The 24,584-nt window shown below is 40.7% G+C and overlaps 1 protein-coding gene across 1 annotated transcript; it reads left to right on the top strand.

Annotated features, from left to right (window-relative positions):
* Positions 1-217: 217 nt before the first annotated feature.
* Positions 218-23,501, top strand: LOC112251757 (uncharacterized protein C14orf132-like). Its single transcript, XM_024422708.2, has 2 exons — positions 218-531; positions 22,067-23,501. Exons 1-2 carry the CDS (start codon positions 505-507, stop codon positions 22,289-22,291), a joined length of 252 nt encoding a protein of 83 aa, XP_024278476.1. The 5' UTR covers positions 218-504; the 3' UTR covers positions 22,292-23,501.
* The last annotated feature ends 1,083 nt before the right edge of the window (positions 23,502-24,584 follow it).

Genomic DNA, 24,584 nt, shown 5'->3' with positions numbered 1-24,584 from the left:
TATCATACAACCTCCTGTGCATCTAACATAGGTACTCAGACAGTGCATGATTAATTGCTTCATGAAATATGGTGCTCTTTAAATATTGCAAGCAGACGTGGTTTCTGAAGCACAAGCTCTTGTATTTCAAAATGCACAGATAAATGTGCCAAGAGTAGGCGAGACAACTCAATTAGACTGTCATAACTTCATAACTACTCTCGAAAACACTGCATGATTAGCCGTTTGTGTTCATATCACTGTAGGCTATTAAAAATCTCTCCCTTCTCACACACTCACACAGAAACACACGGCTGTTGCGCTCTTTCCCTCTCTGTAAGGTTGTCGTATGTTCCAATACAATAGTCGCCTACTCGGCTACGCCACTTGCATACGCTATTAACGTTGGCTGGATCTGAGAATGTAGATGGGAAAAACGTTCTAATTACATTTTGGAGAATACTGGGGCGACTCGACACTATTTCAAGATAGTCAACGGTGTACTGTTCTCACACGCGTAACACAATGGATCTCTCATTTATGGCTGCACAGGTAAGTCTGCGACATTATTGGTATTGGTAATCAAGAAGTTATGTGTGGTTTCCATGCAATTATCGGCTAATAATTATTAGAACGAATAGGCCAAATGCGTTGTCAAAAGCTTGCTAATGTGCAGAAGGCAGTAAAGAGTAAACCAGTTCTATATGGCGTCTGTATGGGTTATTTATTTCCTACCGACATACGCACGAAGTTTCTCTCTCGCCCGATGAACTTGATTTTGTCACCAACAAGCTAAAATAACCTTTCGCGGATAAACAGGTGTAAACACGCATCCCACCCTAAATCTTGAGATCAATATCGTTTTTTAAACCGACTGTAATACAACTTGTTGATTTTTTTCAAAATATAACATTTGGTCGCTTAAGCTTCAGGAAATGATACGATTTTAGCACGAATTAGATTAGGCTAAAGTTAGTACATGTAATCATGTAAAAAACTTAGCACACATGCGTACATGTTTTCATCCATTTTCTATTATTTTGTCCACGCTGATGTTCCTCTGATCATCAATGCAGTTCTTATATTTGACTGAGATGTCAGACAACTTTGTAATCAACAGGATAATTAAAGTAATCAAATGTAATCAGCCCAGATGAGATATATGCAATTATAATAGACTTGGAGTTGATCAATATCTATTAAGATAGGCTATTCTAGATATTATATGGCAGGCTACCATGCCATGGTGCAAATATGTGATTTGCAATGCGAAATGTAATTATCTTGAACTTGTAACTCCGCATAACGACTCTAATAAATGAAAAATGACAATAACACACCGGACCATGGACAATGTTTACGATTCACCATGATTTTCATTGCTAGCCTATTTACATTTCTCTGATTATGAGTGTCATGCCCTCAGGGCTGCACATGCATGCACATTTATATTTAGAAAACATGAGCGTCATTAGGGTGGTCAATGGTGGGCAAGGGGAACCCCCCCCAAAAAAAAAAAATGTTGTCTCAAACTTAGCTTAAATTTAAGAAAACGTAGGCAAACATTTTGTCAATTCAAAATGATGTGCTTGCTCAAGTTGTCTCATATGATCGTTCAACTATAAATTATTATTTGGGCATCTTAACTAAAAAAGGCTGTGCAACTGGTTACAGACACACAGAGTGCTTTTAACATACAATATTTTTAACTTACATACAGTACCAGTGAAAACTTTGGACACACCTACTCATTCAAGGCTTTTTCTACATGTTTACTAATAGTGAAGACATAAACACAATGAAATAACACATATGGAATCATGGAGTAACCAAAAAAGTGTTAAACAAATCAAAATATATTTTTGCCAAGAGTGTGCAAAGCTGTCATCAAGGCAAAGGGTGGCTACTTCGAAGAATCTCAAATATAAATATATATTTTGATTTGTTTTGTTTAACACTTTTTTGCCTACTACATGATCCCATATGTGTTATTTCATAGTTTTGAGGTCTTCACTATTATTCTACAATGTAGAAAATAATGAAAAATCCTTGAATGAGTAGGTGTGTTGAAATATTTGACTGGTAATGTATATTAGACATACATGTTTACATTGTGCATGTTCATTTATACAGTAGTTATTATTCAACATGTCCTCACTTGGGATTTGAAATCTCAGCCTCTTGGTTCTTGGCATTCCAATCTTCTGGCTTTGCCACCATATCTGAGTCAAGTGTCAGTTTATCTAACTATTCTCTCACCATTGATATTATTGACTTATTTCAGCAATTGTAGGTTTTTCTGTGTAGTTGTCTGCTGTTGGTGGGGCATATTAATCTGTTTTAATGTTACTCCGTAATCACTATGATAAATACAATAGTTTTGCTTGAGTGTACCTTTAACAGAGCTGAGATTTACTTTGAAGAGCAAAGAGTAGCAATGCAGGTGAAATAAGTCATTGACATGAACATGGTTGTGGTAGCAAGAAAATTGGAAGAGGTTGTGAGTTCAAATCCCAGGTGAGGATGTGGAATATTAATTACTGTCTACATGTCAAATATGAAAACATTGTATGTTAAAACAATAGTTCCCCCACAGGCTTTTTTAGGTAAGTCATATTTTTCAGTCAATTTTAGCAAACACGTCGTTGTAAGTTGACTGAATTTCTGCCTATGTTTTCTAAAAGTTGGAGCTAATTTTGCGCCAACTATTTGTTTTTAGTTCAGGTAACACTTGGGCTGAAAGAAGTGGAACCAGTTAATAATAATTTGTTGAAACCAAACATATTACAGTGTGTGGTGTTAGCCAGGCGCCTGATAACTTGGAATGTAGAGCGGTAATCAGCTGAATTCTCTTGTATTTAGAGACTTTCTGACAGGGATGAACGTTTTTAAATCCTCAATAAAGCTGACTATAGTATCTCACAAAGCCCAGATTGAATGTGTTGGTCAACACATTGTGCAATCAACATACAGAACTTTCAGGTTACTGTAGGGAAATACAAAATGAAGACTGATATTACTGAATCATATCATGAGCTAGGACGCCATCATATATCTTCATGTCACCACTCATTCCCCTCAACATCCATCCATACAGTACTCATCAAGGACACATCCTCAATCATCTGTCAACTACAAAACAGTATTAATCAAGGCTTTCTCTGTTGCTGTGGGTGTTCAGAGTCTAGGTCTGGGAGGTCATGTGTCGGGAAATATTTAGGTGGTTTTTCTCCACGGCTCTAGACAGCTGTGCGACGGTGCGAGGAAGCGATGGCTGTTGGGAGGACGGCATCGGTAAGATAGAGATGGTGACACAGCTCTGCCTGCCACGTTGAGAGAGCTCTCCATTAGACTCTGAGCTGGGCGCCAAGTTTCTCTGCCTGACTTCTCCACGACGCTCTCCGCTCTGCTCAGTGTCATCTCGCCCTCGATGCCCTGGCTGACAGGCAGGAGCTAGTCACTTTCACATTAATGCTGGAGAGCACACTGAGATGCTCCATTGCCATATTGTTCCAACATGGGTCTGCTATGACAGAACTTGGTAACTATGCAGGCTTAAGCATAAGCACTAACTGCCTCAGTTTCTCACTTCCCATTCGTATTACATTAATCACATTCTGATTACATTTCTCTCTTCTGTCTCATTATGCCTTCGTACACAAAAAAAAATGCTGGGTTAAAAACAACCCATCGCTGGGTAAATAGTGGACAGAACACACGTTGGGTTATTTTTGACCCAGCCAGTTGTGTCATTTAGTTGGGTTATTGAGCTATGATCCACCGTGTCAGATCAGAACACTGGAAGCACGTGGCTTAGTAGTCGCATGGCATTCGGGTCGTTATTTCTGGTCCCCGGTGAGAGCAAATGTCATTACGGGTTATCTGTTTTGTAGTATTGTCAAACGCATTAAGGGTGAGCACCAACACTTTTGTAGTTTATTGAAGCTTACACAAGTTGAGTTCCTCAAGTGCCTCTATGCATATCCCAGTGTTGGGATAGTTACCAATTTGTTATGATATTTAAATAATGTTGTTAATTGTATATTTAAACTATGTAATGTGCAAAAATATTGAAGAGAAATTTAAATGTGTACAAAATTGTACAAAAATAACATGATGAACAGGAATGACATTTACTCCCACAGGTTGCCAAAAAGACTTATCGTCGCCAATAGGCCATTCTTCCTGCAAATTACCTCTATAGTTTAAGCCTGTGGGGGGGTTCTACTAAGCTAACATGTGGAATTGTTTTAAGATGGTCATATGAAGGATCATTTAGATATTTGATTTGAAATTTTAGGATCCCTTTAGGTATAAAAACAAATATTTGATGAAACATTGAATTTGGTCTTACTGCTATTAGCTATTAGCCCATAAACGCATTGAATAACAGCATCATACATGGAAAAACAAAACTAAAGGAATTTTGTTTTTGAAGTGTCTGTCCTATATCTGAGGGATATAAGAAAGATCAGGAAACTTCCATATATACTTCCATTCATTCATTTTACTGGTATCGGGCTACCTTCAGGCGAGTCTTGTGAGGCTTAGGGACATCCTAGAACAAAACAGTAATCACAATAGAGGAGTCATAATAGTTTGGCTACCCGGACAGGAAGATCACGTCAGTGACTCAACCCACTCAAGTGACGCACCCCTCCTAGTGACGGCATGTAAGGATGCAGTGGATTCAGATGCAGCCAATGCAAAAAATATATATCTTAATACACTGCTCAAAAAAATAAAGGGAACACTAAAATAACACATCCTAGATCTGAATGAATGAAATATTCGTATTAGATACATTTTTCTTTACATAGTTGAATGTGCTGACAACCAAATCACACAAAAATTATCAATGGAAATCAAATTTATCAACCCATGGAGGTCTGGATTTGGAGTCACACTCAAAATTAAAGTGGAAAACCACACTACAGGCTGATCCAACTTTGATGTAATGTCCTTAAAACAAGTCAAAATTAGGCTCAGTAGTGTGTGTGGCCTCCACGTGCCTGTATGACCTCCCTACAATGCCTGGGCATGCTCCTGATGAGGTGGCGGATGGTCTCCTGAGGGATCTCCTCCCAGACCTGGACTAAAGCATCCGCCAACTCCTGGACAGTCTGTGGTGCAAGGTGGCGTTGGTGGGTGGAGTGAGACATGATGTCCCAGATGTGCTCAATTGGATTCAGGTCTGGGGAACGGGCGGGCCAGTCCATAGCATCAATGCCTTTCTCTTGCAGGAACTGCTGACACACTCCAGCCACATGAGGTCTAGCATTGTCTTGCATTAGTAGGAACCCAGGGCCAACCACACCAGCATATGGTCTCACAAGAGGTCTGAGGATCTCATCTCGGTACCTAATGGCAGTCAGGCTACCTCTGGCAAGCAAATGGAGGGCTGTGCGACCCCTGGCCTGTCTCCTGGTAGCGCCTCCATGCTCTGGACACGCTGACAGACATACCAAACCTTCTTGCGACATCTCGCATTGATGTGCCATCCTGGATGAGCTGCACTACCTGAGCCACTTGTGTGGATTGTAGACTCCGTCTCATGCTACCACTAGAGTGAAAGCACCGCCAGCATTCAAAAGTGACCAAAACATCAGCCAGGAAGCATAGGAACTGAGAAGTGGTCTGTGGTCCCCACCTGCAGAACCACTCCTTTATTGGGGGTGTCTTGCTAAATGCCTATAATTTCCACCTGTTGTCTATTCCATTTGCACAACAGCATGTGAAATTTATCAGTGTTGCTTCCTAAGTGGACAGTTTGATTTCACAGAAGTGTGATTGACTTGGAGTTACATTGTGTGGTTTAAATGTTCCCTTTATTTTTTGAGCAGTGTATATACAGTATATATATATATATATATATAGAGAGGATATCTTTAGCTTAAACAGACAGATTTTTATGGGGATGTTTATATTATGCTAGTTCGATTTTCATGGGGCTGCTGTAATTGACTAAAGAGGGTTAAAAAAATGAAACAAACAAAGTGGCAACTATACCAACATTGGGATATCAAATCAAATCAAATGTATTTATATACCCCTTCGTACATCAGCTGATATCTCAAAGTGCTGTACAGAAACCCAGCCTAAAACCCCAAACAGCAAGCAATGCAGGTGTTGAAGCACGGATATGCATAGGAACTCAATCTTGTGTAAGCCTTATTAAAGATACAAACCTGTCTGTGCTCAACATGTACTGACAATACAACAGAACAGATTAACTGGAATGACATTTACTCTCAAAGGTAGCCAAAATAACGATCTGAAAGGCACGCCCCTACTAAACCACGCCTCCAGTATTCTGCTCTGACTGGGTGGATCATAGCTCAATAACCCAGCATCAACAACCCAATTTATAGAAAAAATGAGTTGTTTGTGACCCAACTGGCTGGGTCACATTAACCCAACATGTGTTCTGTCCAATATTTAGCCAAATTGGGTTGTTTTTAAACCAGCATTTTTTAGAGTCTACCTGCCCATTGGAAACCAGAGCGAGAGGGAGCAATCATCTGGGTCGCACCTAAACTCATTACGCTGTTGGTGGTATAAACAGTCTTAACATTTACTGTGCTTTCTTTACACATTTTTATCTCTCTCTCTCTCTGCTAGCCTTAATCTGAAATAGGAGCCACCATGTAATGAGTCCTAATGTTTTACCAAGTGACTTTACTCTTAATCATATCCTTAATTTTGTGCCCTTGATGCAAATTAATCGTGGGCTATATTCCTTTTAAGTTTTGACAGATGATGAAGGATGCTTGAAGTTTGCAATTTTTTTTTCATACAATGTCCATGATCGCAATCAAGATTTCCCATTATTCCTAATTAAGCCATTCCGTTTATCTCTTGCCACTGATACCGATGCTTCTTTCAACTCTTATTGAATTTCTCCTTTATGTTTGACCACTGCTTATGACTATTTCATTTTCATACCCTCAACTACAAAGGAATAGTTATACTGCTTGTGCAAGACTCATGCTGTGTCTGTTATATGTCACATACACTGATTTTTAGCATCAATCTACTACATTCCTTTTTTCTATTTCATGCTCTCATACTATTCTATACATCCTTGGTTTTGATCATTAATGTTGTCTGCTACTAAATTAATTTACAGCACACATCAGCTGTCAGTAAGTGGGATGCTTGTTAGTGGCTTCCATAGATTTGTAGAGTGTGGGTAGGCTACAACTGGTACTGAAACAAAACCCTATCTGAAAGGAACTGATAGTGAGGATGGCTGTGGCTGCAGATCCCATGGATACATAGCTGATCAGCCAGCCAGTCAGCCAGACAACCAGCTAGTGACGGTTATAGTAGACATACTGTACGTGCTGCGTCTGCTGGAGCTACACATGCTATATGCAGTGGTGGGAAAGGTGCCCAATTTTCATACTAGAGTAAAAGTAAAGATACCTTAACAGAAAGTTCCACAAGTAAAGGTGAAAGTCACCCAGTAAAATACTACTTGAGTAAAAGTCTAAAAGTATTTGGTTTTAAAATATACTTAAGTTTAACAAGTAAATGTAAGTGCAAAAATATACTTAAAGTATGAAAAGTAAAAGTATAAATCATTTAAAATTCCTTATATTAAGCAAAGCAGATGGCACCGTTTTCTTGTTTTTAAAAAGAATGTATTGCCAGGGGCACACTCTTGTGTTTAGTGAGTCCGCCAGGTCAGAGGCTAAATTTGACAAAAGTACTTTTGGTTGTCAGGGAAAATGTATGGAGTAAAACGTTTTTAAAAATGTAGGAATGTAGTGAAGTAAAAGTAAAAGTTGTCGAAAACATATATAGTAAAGTAATGTACAGATTCTCCAAAAAACTACTTAAGTAGTACTTGAAAGTATTTTTACTTAAGTACTTTACACCACTAGCTATATGGGTGTGTGTACAGTAGGATCAGGGAGTGGTTTGTCACTTCTTGGCCCACTCGACTGGGCACCAGATAAAATTGCTTTCAGACCTTGACACCATCCTCCTTATCACACCAACCAAGTACTTGTCTTTGGGTCTAAGCTACAGGCGGCAATACAATTTTCCTCAGCTTAGCCCAGGGGTGTGTCAGAGTGCATGTACTGTAATTAGCGGGGCGAGAATGATGGCTTCTGGCTCCCAGCTCTCCAGTAGTAATGTGCCATGCTCGAGCTAGCTGGCTCTCTCTGAATGGGTGAATTTACAGACAAGGGGTGAAATATTGCGGGACGGCAACAGCTCCCAGGGTGGGGCACAAGCTCCCTGTGTGTGGACAGGAAGCACAGAAAAGATTAAGCAGTTGTGAGATCTTTCTTGGATTATGACTGTTTCTTCTCAGTAGACTGCTGACACAGTGCATGAAAGGATATCTGATCAAGACATAATGATCTGAAACAGAGTGACTGGAGCTATGGCAAAAAGAGATCAGCATACACGGTTAAACCAAGTGTTTAAGACACATAACTAAAATAAATTCTGTAACACTTTTTAAATGCGTCAAGGCATTTAGAATATCAATGAAAACTCGTCACAGTGTTTTGATTGTAAACACAAGAACATGCTTATTTGCTATTATACTTTTTAAACATATGAACATGTTTATTCAGGATAAGGCATTTAGGTTTTAAACACTAAACACTGGGGGTGTTATTTCAACACTGTAGGATGTAAAGCCATATTTTCATATTTCCATAAATGCCTTTTGAGTGAATGTAAGAGATACCCACCCATTACTGTGTTTGTTAGTAGTGATGGGGAAATGAAGCTTCCTAAAGCATTGAACTCTTTCCAGCCAATTGTGTCGAAAATAGGTTTTGCCCCATGGAAGCGTGCACATCATTTTCTTGACGTTGTTAGCTAACCCGTCTATTGGCAAACCTAAATGCCTGAAGTTTAAGTTTTTAACACTGATGTTTATGTTATAAACGTGTCACATGTTTCATGGTTTTCCGGTGTGTTCTGTAGAGAGGGTGATTATGCTGATATCCAGGTATCACGATGCCTCCGCGTGTAAATACATGAGGATGTACACCCATAACACTCGTAGGTTGTTTACCCTGTAGAGAAAGGAAATTGGAGTGCTAATGAAAATGGCAGTGTGGGATGCCATAGAGTTAGTGAGCCATTACCTGTAACCAGAGGGGGCCTTTCTCTCCAAGCTGCCTTCTCAAGGAAGCATCCAAAGCAGGGTGCCCTATTTCCAAACGTAATCGACTTAAACATTTCTTAAAATATATTTTGGCCCCTATTCCAGGCATGGTCAAGTTAATCAATAGGACTGTGGTCATACATTAGATAATCTTGTTTAGTCATCCATCATTCTTCTACTCGCTGTTAATAGCAATGCGCTGGGAATGAACAAGCATGTCCATGACTTACAATATTTAGCCTTACAAAACAGAAGGAAATGGCCGTCTACCTTACTTGCACAGAAGTGCATCAGGCAGTAGTTCTATTTTACGCCCCATTAACATTACCAGATGTACATAAAGTAACAGAACTGATAATACAAAAAATTCAGCAACCATTGCAAAACCATCCTAACAACCATATTTTGAGTTATTAATGGGCACTGATAAATTTTCACGAGTCGCGACTCGTTTGTAAAATGAAGAATTCTCCAGGGACCGCACAAAGGGAACATAATGATATGGATGTTGGGTCGGGGATGTACATTTTCTTCAAAGGATCTGCGATATCTGATGAGTGCAGTGATTTACTGCGTTTATAATCCATATACAGTATTGTGTTATCTTTTTCGACCTGATGAGTTAGTATGTAAATCTAAATGAAATGTTGCCAGTCCAATGTTCCCCAGAGGTGACGATTTGTCAACGTGATTTTTTGTAGTCTGTAGTTATTATTGAATGGGAAACATCCTTATTGATCGACTAAACTGTTTCACATCATAATTTATCATATTTAATGTATTCACAGATACTGAGACATTGTGTTTTTTACATTCGGGCCCAATGAAGTGGAAGAAAAGTTCATCTTTGTTTAAAGACGATATTCTTCATTTTTTAAATTGAGTTGTAACTACTGAACCTTTAAATTAGGCCCTTCTAAGGTTATATATTGCATTGTAAAGGCTGTGTCTGACCTGGTGTCTTGCCGGAGTCAGAGGTCCCCATTCTACCCTGGTATACTACAGTAGAATCCATGCAGTGACGCAACTGGTCTGGGGACAGTGCTTCCACATCCTGTGTAACTCATCATCACCACAGCAGGGGTTACTTCCAGTGCCTTAAACAAACATAGTTCAGGGTGTAGAGAACAAACCCATTGCCGCATACAGTAGTCCTGCTCCTGGTCTATACACTGGCCATAGAGTTCAACTCAGACTTACTATCTCATCATGAACAGTATGATAAAAGGGGGCCAAGCAGTACAGTAAGGAGAGTCCTCTGGATCACCCCTATAGCCCTCTGCACTGTGGAATGCTGGGAATTGCCATTGTAGCAGCAGTACCAGTTCACTCCTGTGTGTAATGTGTTGACTATAGTTGTTCTAGTTGAACTTGAGGTCTGTGGTGTCATGATTTAATGACTTTTCAAATGCAAAGCAGAAAACTACTCAAACGTGAACTGTGTTGGGTATGCGCCACATCTGAGGAATAACAATCAGTTAAATATTTTCTCACTACGTATCTCTCTATTAATACATAAACAGTTTGTTACAGAAAGTCCTGGCAAATATGCTTATTTCCACAGGGGCTATGGTTGCTATCAAATTCCTTCAGTGCCACTTTACTGAAAACACTCCCTTCTCAGGGAAATTGGAAGCTATCGCTTGTTGGAAAAATGTGTTATCTAATGTTAGTCCAAAAGTAGGGGTTTTCTCTCTCTCTCTCTCTTTCCCTCTCTCTCTCCCCATTCCTCTGACTGTTTTTTCAGTCAGAGTCTTTTAAGTCTTTTTGTGATTCAAAGTCAGAGAGGTGTTAATGCCCATTCTAGAATGCCCTTCTACCAAATCAGAAATTATTATTCAACATGTGGTAGTGATAAGGTGTGATATGTCAATGTCTATTTCAAGAAATTACATTTGAAGGGTTAATGTGTCAACATGTGTATGCTAAAATGTTATGTGAAATTGGAGGTACCAAACTATTTTAGGTGTTGCTCCCCTCAGAACCCAATTAGTTTTGCTATTGGGACTAGTGAATAGGTTACTTATTGTGACTTTTGTTGTCTAGAGGCTGTCTACACTCCATGACTACTCCGTAGGGCTGTTACGGTGACCATATTACGGCCACACCGGCGTTCACAAGTCATGACTGCAGTCAAATTCCAGTGACCGTTTAATCACAGTAACTAGGCTTCTCCAAGCTCTGATGCTGCTGATGGTCATTAGTGGCCTACCAGTTGTCCCACATGAATGCAAATGTGATCGAAAATCTAATCAAACACATCATGAGAGCCCACAAGCTCCTGTTATGCAGCATTTCTATAGGCTGTGCAATTGAGTGAGAAAACCGTTTTGATGGACTCTATTGAATAGAGGAGGTTCCCATCAGCTTTCTGTAGGCTAAGCCTACTATATTTATTTCTCATCTTTCCTAATATTAAGCACATTGCTTCTTTTTGCAAGAGGAGTATAGCCTGCCTGGCTGGCATGAAAATTAACCATGGGAAAAGCGTCCTCCATTTGTTTTTTAAGTGTGTTTCGTGTTTGAAATTTCACACATATATTACTTAGTATTTGTAAAGATAAGATTAAATCAAGAATAGCCTGATGGGTGACAATATTAGCCTATCACTTGTGAATGATTCCCAGCTTGTGCAGTAAGGCAAGAAACAAAGCATGCATTTTTTGTGTGTGACTTTTTCAAATCATAGTCGCACACCTCCTGTAGCCTAGGCCATAGGCCTATATGTTTTGATAAGGTTTGTATCACAACTACAGTGGCCAAATAACTTCTTAAAATGAAGCACATTAATCCACTTTACAACCAGTGTTGAGCCTATTTGGCATACATAGGCGGTGTGTGAGTTTGGGGAAGAAAAATTTCACCATAAAAATGCACCTTTATAATGAGCATTACATACCTTTACATGCATAATCGCATTTGCGGTCACTTTTGAGAATTGTGTTTTCTCCGCTAATTGATTGCATTTTTGAACATCAACTATTCCAGACTATGTTTGGAATATTTTTTTTTCAGGCAGAAGGACAAGTTGACCAGTAAAATGCGTCCCTGTTGTGTCTGTCTTCACTTGTAGCCTGTGAGAAAGCATAGCAGCACCCACCTGTAGCACGCGCTCCAGCAGGTATATCTCTCTGGTCACCCCCAAAAACAATTCTTCCTTTGGCCGCCTCTCCTTCCTGTTCTCTGCTGCCAGTGACTGGAACGAACTACAAAAATCTCTGAAACTGGAAACACTTATCTCGCTCACTAGCTTTATTAAGCACCAGCTGTCAGAGCATCTCACAGATTACTGCACCTGTACATAACCCATCTATAATTTAGCCCAAACAACTACCTCTCCCCCTACTGTATTTATTTATTTATTTATTTTGCTCCTTTGCACCCCATTATTTCTATCTCTACATTGCACATTCTTCCACTGCAAATCTACCATTCCAGTGTTTTACTTGCTATATTGTATTTACTTCGTCACCATGGCCTTTATTATTTTGTTGCCTTTACCTCCCTTATCTCACCTCATTTGCTCACATTGTATATAGACTTATTTTTCTAGTGTATTATTGACTGTATGTTTGTTTTACTCCATGTGTAACTCTGTGTGGTTGTATGTGTCGAACTGCTTTGCTTTATCTTGGCCAGGTCGCAATTGTAAATGAGAACTTGTTCTCAACTTGCCTACCTGGTTAAATAAAGGTGAAATAAAATAAATAAAAATGTAAATCCCGAGATGCTGTGAGAAGGACCAGATCACTTTACAGGCATTGTCTAATAAGAATTGAGAACCTCCGAGAGAGCCTTGAGAGTGAGAGGTGCTTTGGAGCATGCAGCCGGGAGAAGGGAAATATAATTATTATATTCAGCCCAAGTGCACAACAGCTACTGGCCGCAAAAGTCATAGATTTTTTTAGGGGGCGTTACGGCCACACAAAAGGGATGCCGCCAGGAAATTTGAGTCATTATCAAGTGCTTGTCCAGTTGTGAATGAGAGACTGAAACAATGCATATCATATCATTAGAGTCATATCATGCAGCCTTAGAATGTATTGAAAATTAAAACACATAGCCCAACATTTGTATCACAACTAAAGTTACATAAATAAGTCTAAATGAAGCATGTAGGAGGACCTGTTTCTTTGTTAACCTCTCAACACAGAATAGAAGCATGTGCGCAATCCCTCAAACCTTTTGGAGAAAATATCCTTTCTATTTTATTCAACTATGTTCAATTGTATTCTTCTTCATGTTTCTTTAGACCTGTCTAATATAAATAATGGATATCTTTTGATGGTGTTGGCTATATTACATGGATTTATTAGACTTTTAAAAGTAGACGTTCCAAAGGTCTGCATCAGTGTCTTGTGGACTATGGGTGGAAGCCAGAAGATGCTAATTGTGTTTCTGTTAATTAACGGTCAATTACTGTGAAACCAGCAGTTATTTGCTTGACAATCACCGGCTGACAAAATGTCATGACCGCCACAGCCGCCGGTATGACATTGTTTATTTCTTCCCAAACACAACTCATACATTGTAGTTTCTAGCAAGAGATTTCTTTGGAAGACATTTTCTCAGTAAGGTACATAATGAAGCAAACACATTTTCATTAGCTTGTCGAGACTGTCGATGTGCAGTCTTTATGTGATTATTATTCATAGAAAAACGTGCAGGTGCCATTGTGTGTTGGGGTTTTGTTGCTCCCTTGTTTGATTGTGTGACCTAGGGAAGAATGGATAAATGACCTGTTTGTGTGTGTGTCTGTTTGCGTGTGTGCGTGTATGCATGTGGGTGTGTGTAAGGGCATTTTGTTATTCCCTCCTGACATTGTGTGGCCTGTGGAGAAATGGATTAATGACCTGTGAATGTCCTCACACTAAGCAGCCTGCTTCCTGTAATGTAGCCCAGTGGATAGCTTTTACATCACATGAAGCCCAGTCCCCAGAGTGGCGCTAACGCTATCTCTGAGATCCCATGCCCCTCTATATGATTAACGTGTCACCTGGCTACACACTACAGTGAAGACTCACCCAAGCGGTGAGAGACAGCAGGAGTGGACTAATCACAGCATGCGGAAAGTCCCATGTCCTTCTTGTCGTGGTTGAATGATGGGCGTCTTGTTCAGTTTGCTTTTTGGCCACCGCTGTTACAGGGATGTGGTTAGACCCACTCTGAGCCCAGACACACACTTTTAGGGGAAATTAGTAGTGGTGGGCACCAAAATAATATTGATAATTCAATATGAAAATGGTACCGGGCATTTTTTAGATTTTTATTTTACCTTTACTGGGCGATGTATCGTGATAGCATGTCATATCATGATAATATTGTGGCATATATAATGATATGTTTTTATTCTTCCTACTTGTCTACACTTTTCAAAAAAACTGTTCACGTTTTCTATTTTCCTTCATGCCCATAAGACATTCTCATCCAGGGACAGATAGAAAGACGGCGAGGACGTCTAAAGAGAGACCAGAGGGAATCATGGTAAAAAAAAAAATGTTAAAAGGGGCATTCAGCAATGATAGGCCAGTGATTAGTACAGCCTTGTGTAATTCTTACAGAGCCAAGATATAATAAAAGAAGAGCTAGGCCCAGGCAGGCACATAGTACTGTTACAGATCTGAGCTGATTTGTTACAGAACAGGCAGGCACATAGTAAAAAGCTGAAATAGCTGGCTGATTCTGTTTTTGCCAAAGATTGGGCTCCATCGAAATAGCTGGCTGATTCTGTTTTGCCAAAGATTCTCCATCGTCAGTAGTGTGATGGCACTCAACCAGACAGGCTTGAGAAATGGTAACTCGCCAGATATTACTTTGTAATGTCAAATTGGTTGCATGTTCCAGCATTGCTTTCCATGCTATAAATGACATGCCACACTCATTATGTTGAGGTAGGCTGGATATGACCTGAGGAAAATACCTTGTCTATGGATTGTGGAGGCAGAAATCCAATAATTGCAACACATATTCCAAATGAAAGGGTAGGTTGTGAACTATGCGAAATAGTGTAGTCCTTGTTACCTGAAGATGACAAAGTGTCCTTTGCTTGATTTGCATATAATATGTTACCGTAGTAACAGAGTTCACTGAGAGACATGGAATGAGTTTGTAGCCATAAATGTACATAGGTCAGGATATGGCAGGTTTAAATGTCTAGTCTGTAATAGCATACAAGATATCAAAGTCTACATGGGAAAATAGTGGTAAAGCTCAGAGTTCTATTGTGATGTGAAGCAGGGGTTTATAGGTATTGGACTCCATATTCAAGTCTGTAAAAAAGTCAATGCGTATACGTGGGCCAAACTTGCTATACGTGTGCATCCATGAACCATCCAATGACCCTCTTTTTTTACTAGATTGAAGAGTTTCACTTTATGCTTTGTTAGAGAGGATATCATATTGGTTTCTCAAGTTTTAGACATTTGTATACCTTTTGATTGATGGGTCCTTTTGTTTCGTGAGAGAATAAGAGGCAGCTATGAGAGAGGTAGTCGTGACTGATGCTGTGTGGACGTTTCAAATAGCATTATTTTACAGTATTTTACATTTTTTTCTGTAAACACATGGGGCATTTTCTGTAAATGTAACGGCTGTCTTGGGAAGAAGGTGAGGACCAAAGGGCAGCGTGGTATGTGTTCATCTTATTTAATGAAAAAACTGAACACTGAATAACAAACAACAAAGAAACAACCGAAACAGTTCTGTCTGGTGCAGACACACAAAGACTGAAAATAACCACCCACAAAACACAATGGAAAACAGGCTACCTAAATATGGTTCTCAATCAGGGACAATGATTGACAGCTGCCAAACTACTTCCGGCGCCGACAGAGATGGCCGCCTCGCTTCGCGTTCCTAGGAAACTATGCAGTTTTTTGTTTTTTTACGTGTTATTTCTTACATTAGTACCCCGGGTCATTTTAGGTTTCATTACATACAGTCGAGAAGAACTACTGAATATAAGATCAGCGTCAACTCACCATCAGTACGACCAAGAATATGTTTTTCGCGACGCGGATCTTGTGTTCTGCCTTACAAACAGGACAATGGAGTGGATTCCATGCAGCGACCCAAAAAAATGACTCCGAAAAAGAGGGAAACGAGGCGGTCTTCTGGTCAGACTCCGGAGACGGGCACACCGTGCACCACTCCCTAGCATTCTTCTTGCCAATGTCCAGACTCTTGACAACAAGGTTGATGAAATCCGAGCAAGGGTAGCATTCCAGAGGGACATCAGAGACTGTAACGCTCTTTGCTTCACGGAAACATGGCTCACTGGAGAGACGCTATCCGAGGCGGTGCAGCCAACGGGTTTCTCCACGCATCGCGCCGACAGAAACAAACATCTTTCTGGTAAGAAGAGGGGCGGGGGCGTATGCCTTATGACTAACGTGACATGGTGTGATGAAAGAAACTATCAGGAACTCAAATCCTTCTGTTCACCTGATTTAGAATTCCTCACAATCAAATGTAGACCGCATTATCTACCAAGAGAATTCTCTTCGATTATAATCACAGCCGTATATATCCCCCCCCAAGCAGACACATCGATGGCTCTGAACGAACTTTATTTAACTCTCTGCAAACTGGAAACGATTTATCCGGAGGCTGCATTCATTGTAGCTGGGGATTTTAACAAGGCTAATCTGAAAACAAGACTCCCTAAATTTTATCAGCATATCGATTGCGCAACCAGGGGTGGAAAGAATTTGGATCATTGTTACTCTAACTTCTGCGACGCATATAAGGCCCTGCCCCGCCCCCCTTTCGGAAAAGCTGACCACGACTCCATTTTGTTGATCCCTGCCTACAGACAGAAACTAAAACAAGAGGCTCCCACGCTGAGGTCTGTCCAACGCTGGTCCGACCAAGCTGACTCCACGGCATGTGGCAGGGTCTACAGTCAATCACGGACTACAGGAAGAAATCCAGCCCAGTCACGGACCAGGATGTCTTGCTCCCAGGCAGACTAAATAACTTTTTTGCCCGCTTTGAGGACAATACAGTGCCACTGACACGGCCTGCAATGAAACATGCGGTCTCTCCTTCACTGCAGCCGAGGTGAGTAAGACATTTAAACGTGTTAACCCTCGCAAGGCTGCAGGCCCAGACGGCATCCCCAGCCGCGCCCTCAGAGCATGCGCAGACCAGCTGGCCGGTGTGTTTACGGACATATTCAATCAATCCCTATACCAGTCTGCTGTTCCCACATGCTTCAAGAGGGCCACCATTGTTCCTGTTCCCAAGAAAGCTAAGGTAACTGAGCTAAACGACTACCGCCCGTAGCACTCACATCCGTCATCATGAAGTGCTTTGAGAGACTAGTCAAGGACCATATCACCTCCACCCTACCTGACACCCTAGACCCACTCCAATTTGCTTACCGCCCAAATAGGTCCACAGACGATGCAATCTCAACCACACTGCACACTGCCCTAACCCATCTGGACAAGAGGAATACCTATGTGAGAATGCTGTTCATCGACTACAACTCGGCATTCAACACCATAGTACCCTCCAAGCTTGTCATCAAGCTCGAGACCCTGGGTCTCGACCCCGCCCTGTGCAACTGGGTACTGGACTTCCTGACGGGCCGCCCCCAGGTGGTGAGGGTAGGCAACAACATTTCCACCCCGCTGATCCTCAACACTGGGGCCCCACAAGGGTACGTTCTGAGCCCTCTCCTGTACTCCCTGTTCACCCACGACTGCGTGGCCACGCACGCCTCCAACTCAATCATCAAGTTTGCGGACGACACAACAGTGGTAGGCTTCAACCTCAGGAGGCTGAAGAAATTCGGCTTGTCACCAAAAGCACTCACAAACTTCTACAGATGCACAATCGAGAGCATCCTGGCGGGCTGTATCACCGCCTGGTACGGCAACTGCTCCGCCCTCAACCGTAAGGCTCTCCAGAGGGTAGTGAGGTCTGCACAACGCATCACCGGGGGCAAACTACCTGCCCTCCAGGACACCTACACCACCCGATGTTACAGGAAGGCCATAAAGATCATCAAGGACATCAACCACCCGAGCCACTGCCTGTTCACCCCGCTATCATCCAGAAGGCGAGGTCAGTACAGGTGCATCAAAGCTGGGACCGAGAGACTGAAAAACAGCTTCTATCTCAAGGCCATCAGACTGTTAAACAGCCACCACTAACATTGAGTGGCTGCTGCCAACACACTGACAATGACTCAACTCCAGCCACTTTAATAATGGGAATTGATGGGAAATTATGTAAATATATAAACAATGCTACCTTATATAATGTTACTTACCCTACATTATTCATCTCATATGCATACGTATATACTGTACTCTATATCATCGACTGCATCCTTATGTAATACATGTATCACTAGCCACTTTAACTATGCCACTTTGTTTACATACTCATCTCATATGTATATACTGTACTCGATATCAGCTACTGTATCTTGCCTATGCTGCTCTGTACCATCACTCATTCATATATCCTTATGTACATATTCTTTATCCCCTTACACTGTGTATAAGACAGTAGTTTTGGAATTGTTAGTTAGATTACTTGTTGGTTATTACTGCATTGTCGGAACTAGAAGCACAAGCATTTCGCTACACTCGCATTAACATCTGCTAACCATGTGAATGTGACAAATAAAATTTGATTTGATTTGATTTGAAATAGAAAATCATAGACAATCTAACATAGACAACCCACCCAACTCACGCCCTGACCATACTAAAACAAAAGACAAAACAAAGGAACTAAGGTCAGAACGTGACAGTAAAACACATGCTTCCGCTTTCCCTAGTATGAATAAAAGCATGATAATGGCCTGGAACATTACCATAGGAGTGCACAGTAGCCTGTAGTTAATGGATGATATTTGCTGTGTGTTTAGAAGAAGAGAGGAGAATGTCACTGTTGCTACCCATTGTCTCAGTAGTCCATTTGTACGAGAGATGGATTATTTTGGGATACCAGGGGAAATAAGAGAAAGTGCACTTCACAGGTGAATAATTTACAGTTGATGGAAGTGCTCAGTGTCATTACTATGCTCTAAGTCCAAAGTGGGCATGTGAGTGCTCATTCAGTGGTTCTGCTAAGCAAGCTTTGGGATATTTAGTCTGTACTTGCAATAGAATACAAAATGTTACATCCTTTTTCATCATGCTGAAACCTCTGGCTATAGGACCGAAGATCATTTGGTAAACAGAGAGTGCCATGACTGACAACCGACTGGAGGCTTATTTGAGGAACTGACTGTAGAAACATAAAGACGTTGACTGCTTCTGACAGTTGCGTTGTAAAGGGGAATCCTAAAGTGCTCACTAACACATATGCTCATGTTCAGGCTGTAGGGTGGGAGACAGCAACCTATATACAGGGACTATCCTGAGACACATATGAGGATATGGTTTGTACTCTGTTGATGTTCACTCCTATGGAAGCTCTTTTGAAATGCTTTGCCCTGAATGCTGATTGGCTGACAGCCGTGGTATATCAGAACCTTTACCACGGGTATGACAAAAATACATTTTTACTGTTCTAATTACATTGGTAACCAGTTTATAATAGCAATAAGACACCTCAGGGGTTTGTGGTATATGACCAAAATACCACGGGTAAGGGCTGTATCCAGGCACTCCACTTTGCGTTGTGATTAATAACAACCCTTATCCGTGGTATATTGACTAAAAAAGCCAACTGTACTCTTGGAGATTTACATAGAAAGGGATTGTGACAGTGACAAAGAGCAAATGAGTGCAGAAATCAACTGAATTTAGTTAATAAATCCAGGTAATCTAGCCAGGGCAGTACCGAGGCTCCAAACCTTCCTATCTTGTTGATCTCTTAATTATTGTCTCAGCTGTGATTTAGCACAGTCTACACTGGGAAACCAATATGCAAGATCCATTTGTTCTAGCTAGAAAGCGATTTCAAAAAGCCGTTATGGCGGTGACAGGCACCTCTATTACCCTGAACATAGCACTTTAATGGCTAGTTGGAGAGAAAAAAAACGTGTGTAATCCGATGCATGAACAAATGAGCAATGTGGGAGTGCCATCGCTCATTTGGACAGAGCGGTTTGTTTTCATAGGCACACTGACTTGTCCCTTTGAGGAAAGGTGTTTGGGGCCGTCTGAGTTGTTGTGCGCCTAAGTGTTTTGTCAGCGTGCATGTGTGCACGTGTATGACAGTGATGTTTAGCAGAGGCAATAAGGAACAGTGATTAAAAACAACACTCTTATGTCTTAGTTACCTTGTAAGGTATTTATTAAATGGAAAGTATTGACACCATTGAATAGCAATCAAGCAGTTCACCTCTGAGTGACACATTGGAATTGATGTCCAGTCCACAAATGGACAGTGTGTACTCCATTATCAGCAACAGTCAGCGACAGTATTGGTAAACAGCTTTGAATGAAAAAAAGAACATGTTTGAGGAACAATTGTATAATTTGTTCACATTCCCCACTCCTGTTTCTAAATGGTTAAAATCTTCTCTGAACCACATAATGTGCTGGGCTGATTCTATATACAAGTGAAAGATAAAAGGTAAGCTTCTTGAAGGCATAGTTTCTTCAATGAGATGAGTTCTGCTTTGTTTGAGGGAAAGTGTCTTTGAGAAGCTATTGTACATTTCAATGTGTAGAAGGAATTGTTTACCCTACAAGTCTATACGTTTGACATGCGAGTGAATTGTCTCTTAATTCCTCTCCTTACGTTATCTGTGAAATGTGAATAGATGGTCAGGTGGAAACCTGAAAAACAGACACATCTACGGGACACTCATCACAGCCCTTTCCTTGATCAGTTCTCTATATGACATTGTCTCTCCCTTTATTGTACCCCTACTACACAATACCCTCTCTTTTTCATTAGTTTGCTATGAACAAAACACATCTCTATAGGAATCAAAGGAAATAAGGTACTCATAAAGGACTTTATACCTTTATTTAACTAGGCAAGTCAGGTAAGAACAAATTCTTATTTTCAATGACGGCCTAGGTACAGTGGGTTAACTGCCTTGTTCAGGGACCGACGACAGATTTTTACCTTGGGGATTCGATTTTGCAACCTTTCAGTTAATAGTCCAATGCTCTAACCACTAGGTTACCCTGCCCTGGCGTACTCATACAGGATCTCAGACTCCATCCCCTCTTTGAGACAATGTTCACAAAATCTTTTTTTGTATACTGTATCTCTTAACCTCCATTGACTATTTACTTTATATGTGACAGACTAATCTCCACAGAAGGGTTTCAAAGATACCGGTAGCAGCCTCATCACATTAGAACACGTCTTTCACCATTGTACTCTAACCTCGTGACAAATTGGTCATTTGCTGCAATTGGTGACGCTCTACTACGGACTGTGTTGTATAGGATACAACTGTGTGAAGGAGAACACCTTTCTTGTCCCACTGTCATATTTGTGGGGTTTGGCTACCTAAACACAGCTCATATATTCTGTGTGTTATTTTCTGAGCATAGTTGCCATCCTCTTCCCTGCTGTAGATAGGTATTGCGATACTGCGTGTATGTTCTGAATGTGTATGCGTAAGTGTAGGAATATGTAGGTTCCATACCATCGCTGGAAAGCATTGCATTGGCAATCCAATAGCTTTACTGTTGATACATTTCAGTGAAAGAGTTTTAAATGATTGCTATAATCTAAATATGTGCTCCAATGGCCTATTGGACGAGCTTCACCTTCCAGATAAGGGTTCCTCATTCACAATGAATCAGAGCCATTGCAGAAATGTTTTCAGACTATTTACTTAATATTGGAAAGGAGACAAGTGAACTGAATATTCAATTAATATTCAAAGGGAGAAGAAGATTAAGCCAATGGACTATATTGATAGGGAAGGAGTGTTTCGGGTTATACATAAAATGACGCTGTGCAAAGTTCAGATATTTTGCCCACTTGGAGTTTAATGGACTTCCTTTTCTCTTCCAGTCTGTCATGGCGGGGGCCTTCATGGACTCGTCACCCAACGATGACTACAGCACGGACCACTCCCTCTTCAACTCCTCAGCCAGCGTCCATGCGGCCTCCATGGCAGCCCATGACCAGCCGGAGAGGGAGCCCATGTCCCGCGACGCCATCTGGCTTTGGATTGCCATCACCGCCACCATTGGGAACATTGTGGTTGTGGGAGTGGTGTACGCCTTCACTTTCTGAGTGGTGGGAGCCATGATAAAGTGTTGCCAGCAGGAGGAAGTTGCTGCACAAGATATTTGAACATAAGCTCAGAAACTTGAGAGCGACATAATCTCAGAACTCCACAGCAGCCAATAACCACTCTGAAAGGCTACACTGATACAGAGGAGTGAATGATTATTGCATTGACATCTTGTCCATGCTTTTGAAAGACAAGGGACAAATACAAATACAGAATTGAGTATGTGTAATATGTTGGTAATTTTACTGCAGCCAAAGGTAAAAATATGAAATATTTTGTACATAAGTTCTGTTGATTTTACGTAAAAATGTTAACATTTCTGATGAAGCTTTAAATATTGAACGGATTCTAGAAAATAGTATACAGTGTTGTATAGTCAACTCTGAATAACCTCTGAGCTAATTGGTCAATTCTGAAATCACCTAAAGGACGTAAAATATTCCTACAGAACCTTTGTAACGTGCCAATCGAAGCGTTTGGAGATCATTGTATGGAAAGTAACACTGATGTGTTTTTATCTTCAAAGCATTATCTTCAAAGCATTACTCCACAGAGGTCACTGTATTCTAAAGACATCTGCCCAAAGTTAGGAGTTTATGACAAACATTCTAGAAACAGAATGCCTAATGATCTTAGATTTATTTACTTACCCCATGAAAATGTAGTTCACCTGACACTATCGGTTTTGGATCAAGTAAATCTGGTTCTCCCCTTTTCTTTCTAAGTGAGCCTTGAGTGCTGAATAGACAATCCTTTCCGAGCAAATTCATATCAAATAAAGTATGGGTACACTAAAACTATTTCCCTTAAACACCCCTATCAGACCTCAAATCCACATGAACGGGATGTACGATTTACAGAACTTGATGTTCACTGTGACCGCTTGTTATTTTTGTTTCCATTCTGTATAGCAATCCACTTTTCACAGATATTTACATGTGGAAACCAGATTTATCACGCTTAGAACTCACTTGGATCCAAGCCTCTTGATGTGACTGCTGTAACCATAACCATTTTTATGTCGGTCTGAATGTATATTTGGATATAAGATTATCTTTCTTCCTCTTTACAGTTGCTCAACACATTGTAACCCAAACTGCATTCCAAGCCAAATACTCAACAAAAGTATAAACGCAACTTGTAAAGTGTTGGTCCCATGTTTCATTTGTTGAAATAAAAGATTCCAGAAATGTTCCATATACACAAAAAGCTTCTTCCTCTCCAATTTTGTGCACATTTTTTTTACATCCCTACTAGTAAGCATTTCTCCTTTGCCAAGATAATCCATCCACCTGACAGGTGTTGCATATCAAGAAGCTAATTTAACAGCATGATAATTACACATGTGCACCTTGTGCTGGGGACAATAAAAGGCCACTCTAAAATGTGCAGTTTTGTCACACAACACAATGCAACAAATGCCTCAAGTTTTGAAGGAGTGTGCAATTGGCATGCTGACTGCAGGAATGTCCACCAGAGCTGTTGCCAAATAATTGAATGTTCCTTTCTCTACCATAAGCCACCTCCAACATCGTTTTAGAAAATTCGGTAGTACGTCCAACCAGCCGCACAACAACAGACCGCGTGTAACCACACCAGCTCAGGACCTCCACATCTGGCTTCTTCACTTGTTGGATCATCTGACACCAGCCACCCGGACAGCTGATGAAAATTAGGAGTATTTCTGTCTGTAATAAAGCCCTTTTGTGGGGGAAAACTAATTCTGATTGGCTTAGCCTGGCTCCCCAGCTGTGCCCATCCATGTGAAATCCATAGATTAGGGCCTAATGAATTGATTTCAATTGACTGATTTCCTTATATGAACTGTAACTCAGTAAAATCTTTTAAATTGTTGCATGTTGCATTTATGTTTTTGTGCAGTATCGTTTTAATGAGCCCCGGATGAGACAAGAGACAGTTGCCATAGCGATGAATCTCTACTTCCCTCTCAAGGATGCAGTGTTTCTCGTTCCCAGTACAGCACACCTTTTTATCTCTCCCTAAACTCCCCAGCAAAACTGGCTAACACACACACACAGCTTTCTCACAAAACGCTGGGTACATTTCCATGCACAGGCATCCACAATGTCCAAATGGCCCTTTATGTAGCCTCTTTACATGTGGACATCACACATTAGCCGATACTCTTACATAAATAATTAAGAGATTTTATAAGTTGAATGATACTCTTCATCTATTAGCATTAGCCTGCTTTACTCCAGAGAGCAAGCATAGTTGTCTTCTGCTTTTGCTGTCTGTAAAAGGGCACAGGGTGAGACCCAGATGCAGACA

This window comes from Oncorhynchus tshawytscha, linkage group LG05 (assembly GCF_018296145.1).
Source record: "Oncorhynchus tshawytscha isolate Ot180627B linkage group LG05, Otsh_v2.0, whole genome shotgun sequence".
Classification (NCBI taxonomy): Eukaryota; Metazoa; Chordata; class Actinopteri; order Salmoniformes; family Salmonidae; genus Oncorhynchus; species Oncorhynchus tshawytscha.
This window is presented reverse-complemented; position numbering and strand designations above follow the sequence as displayed.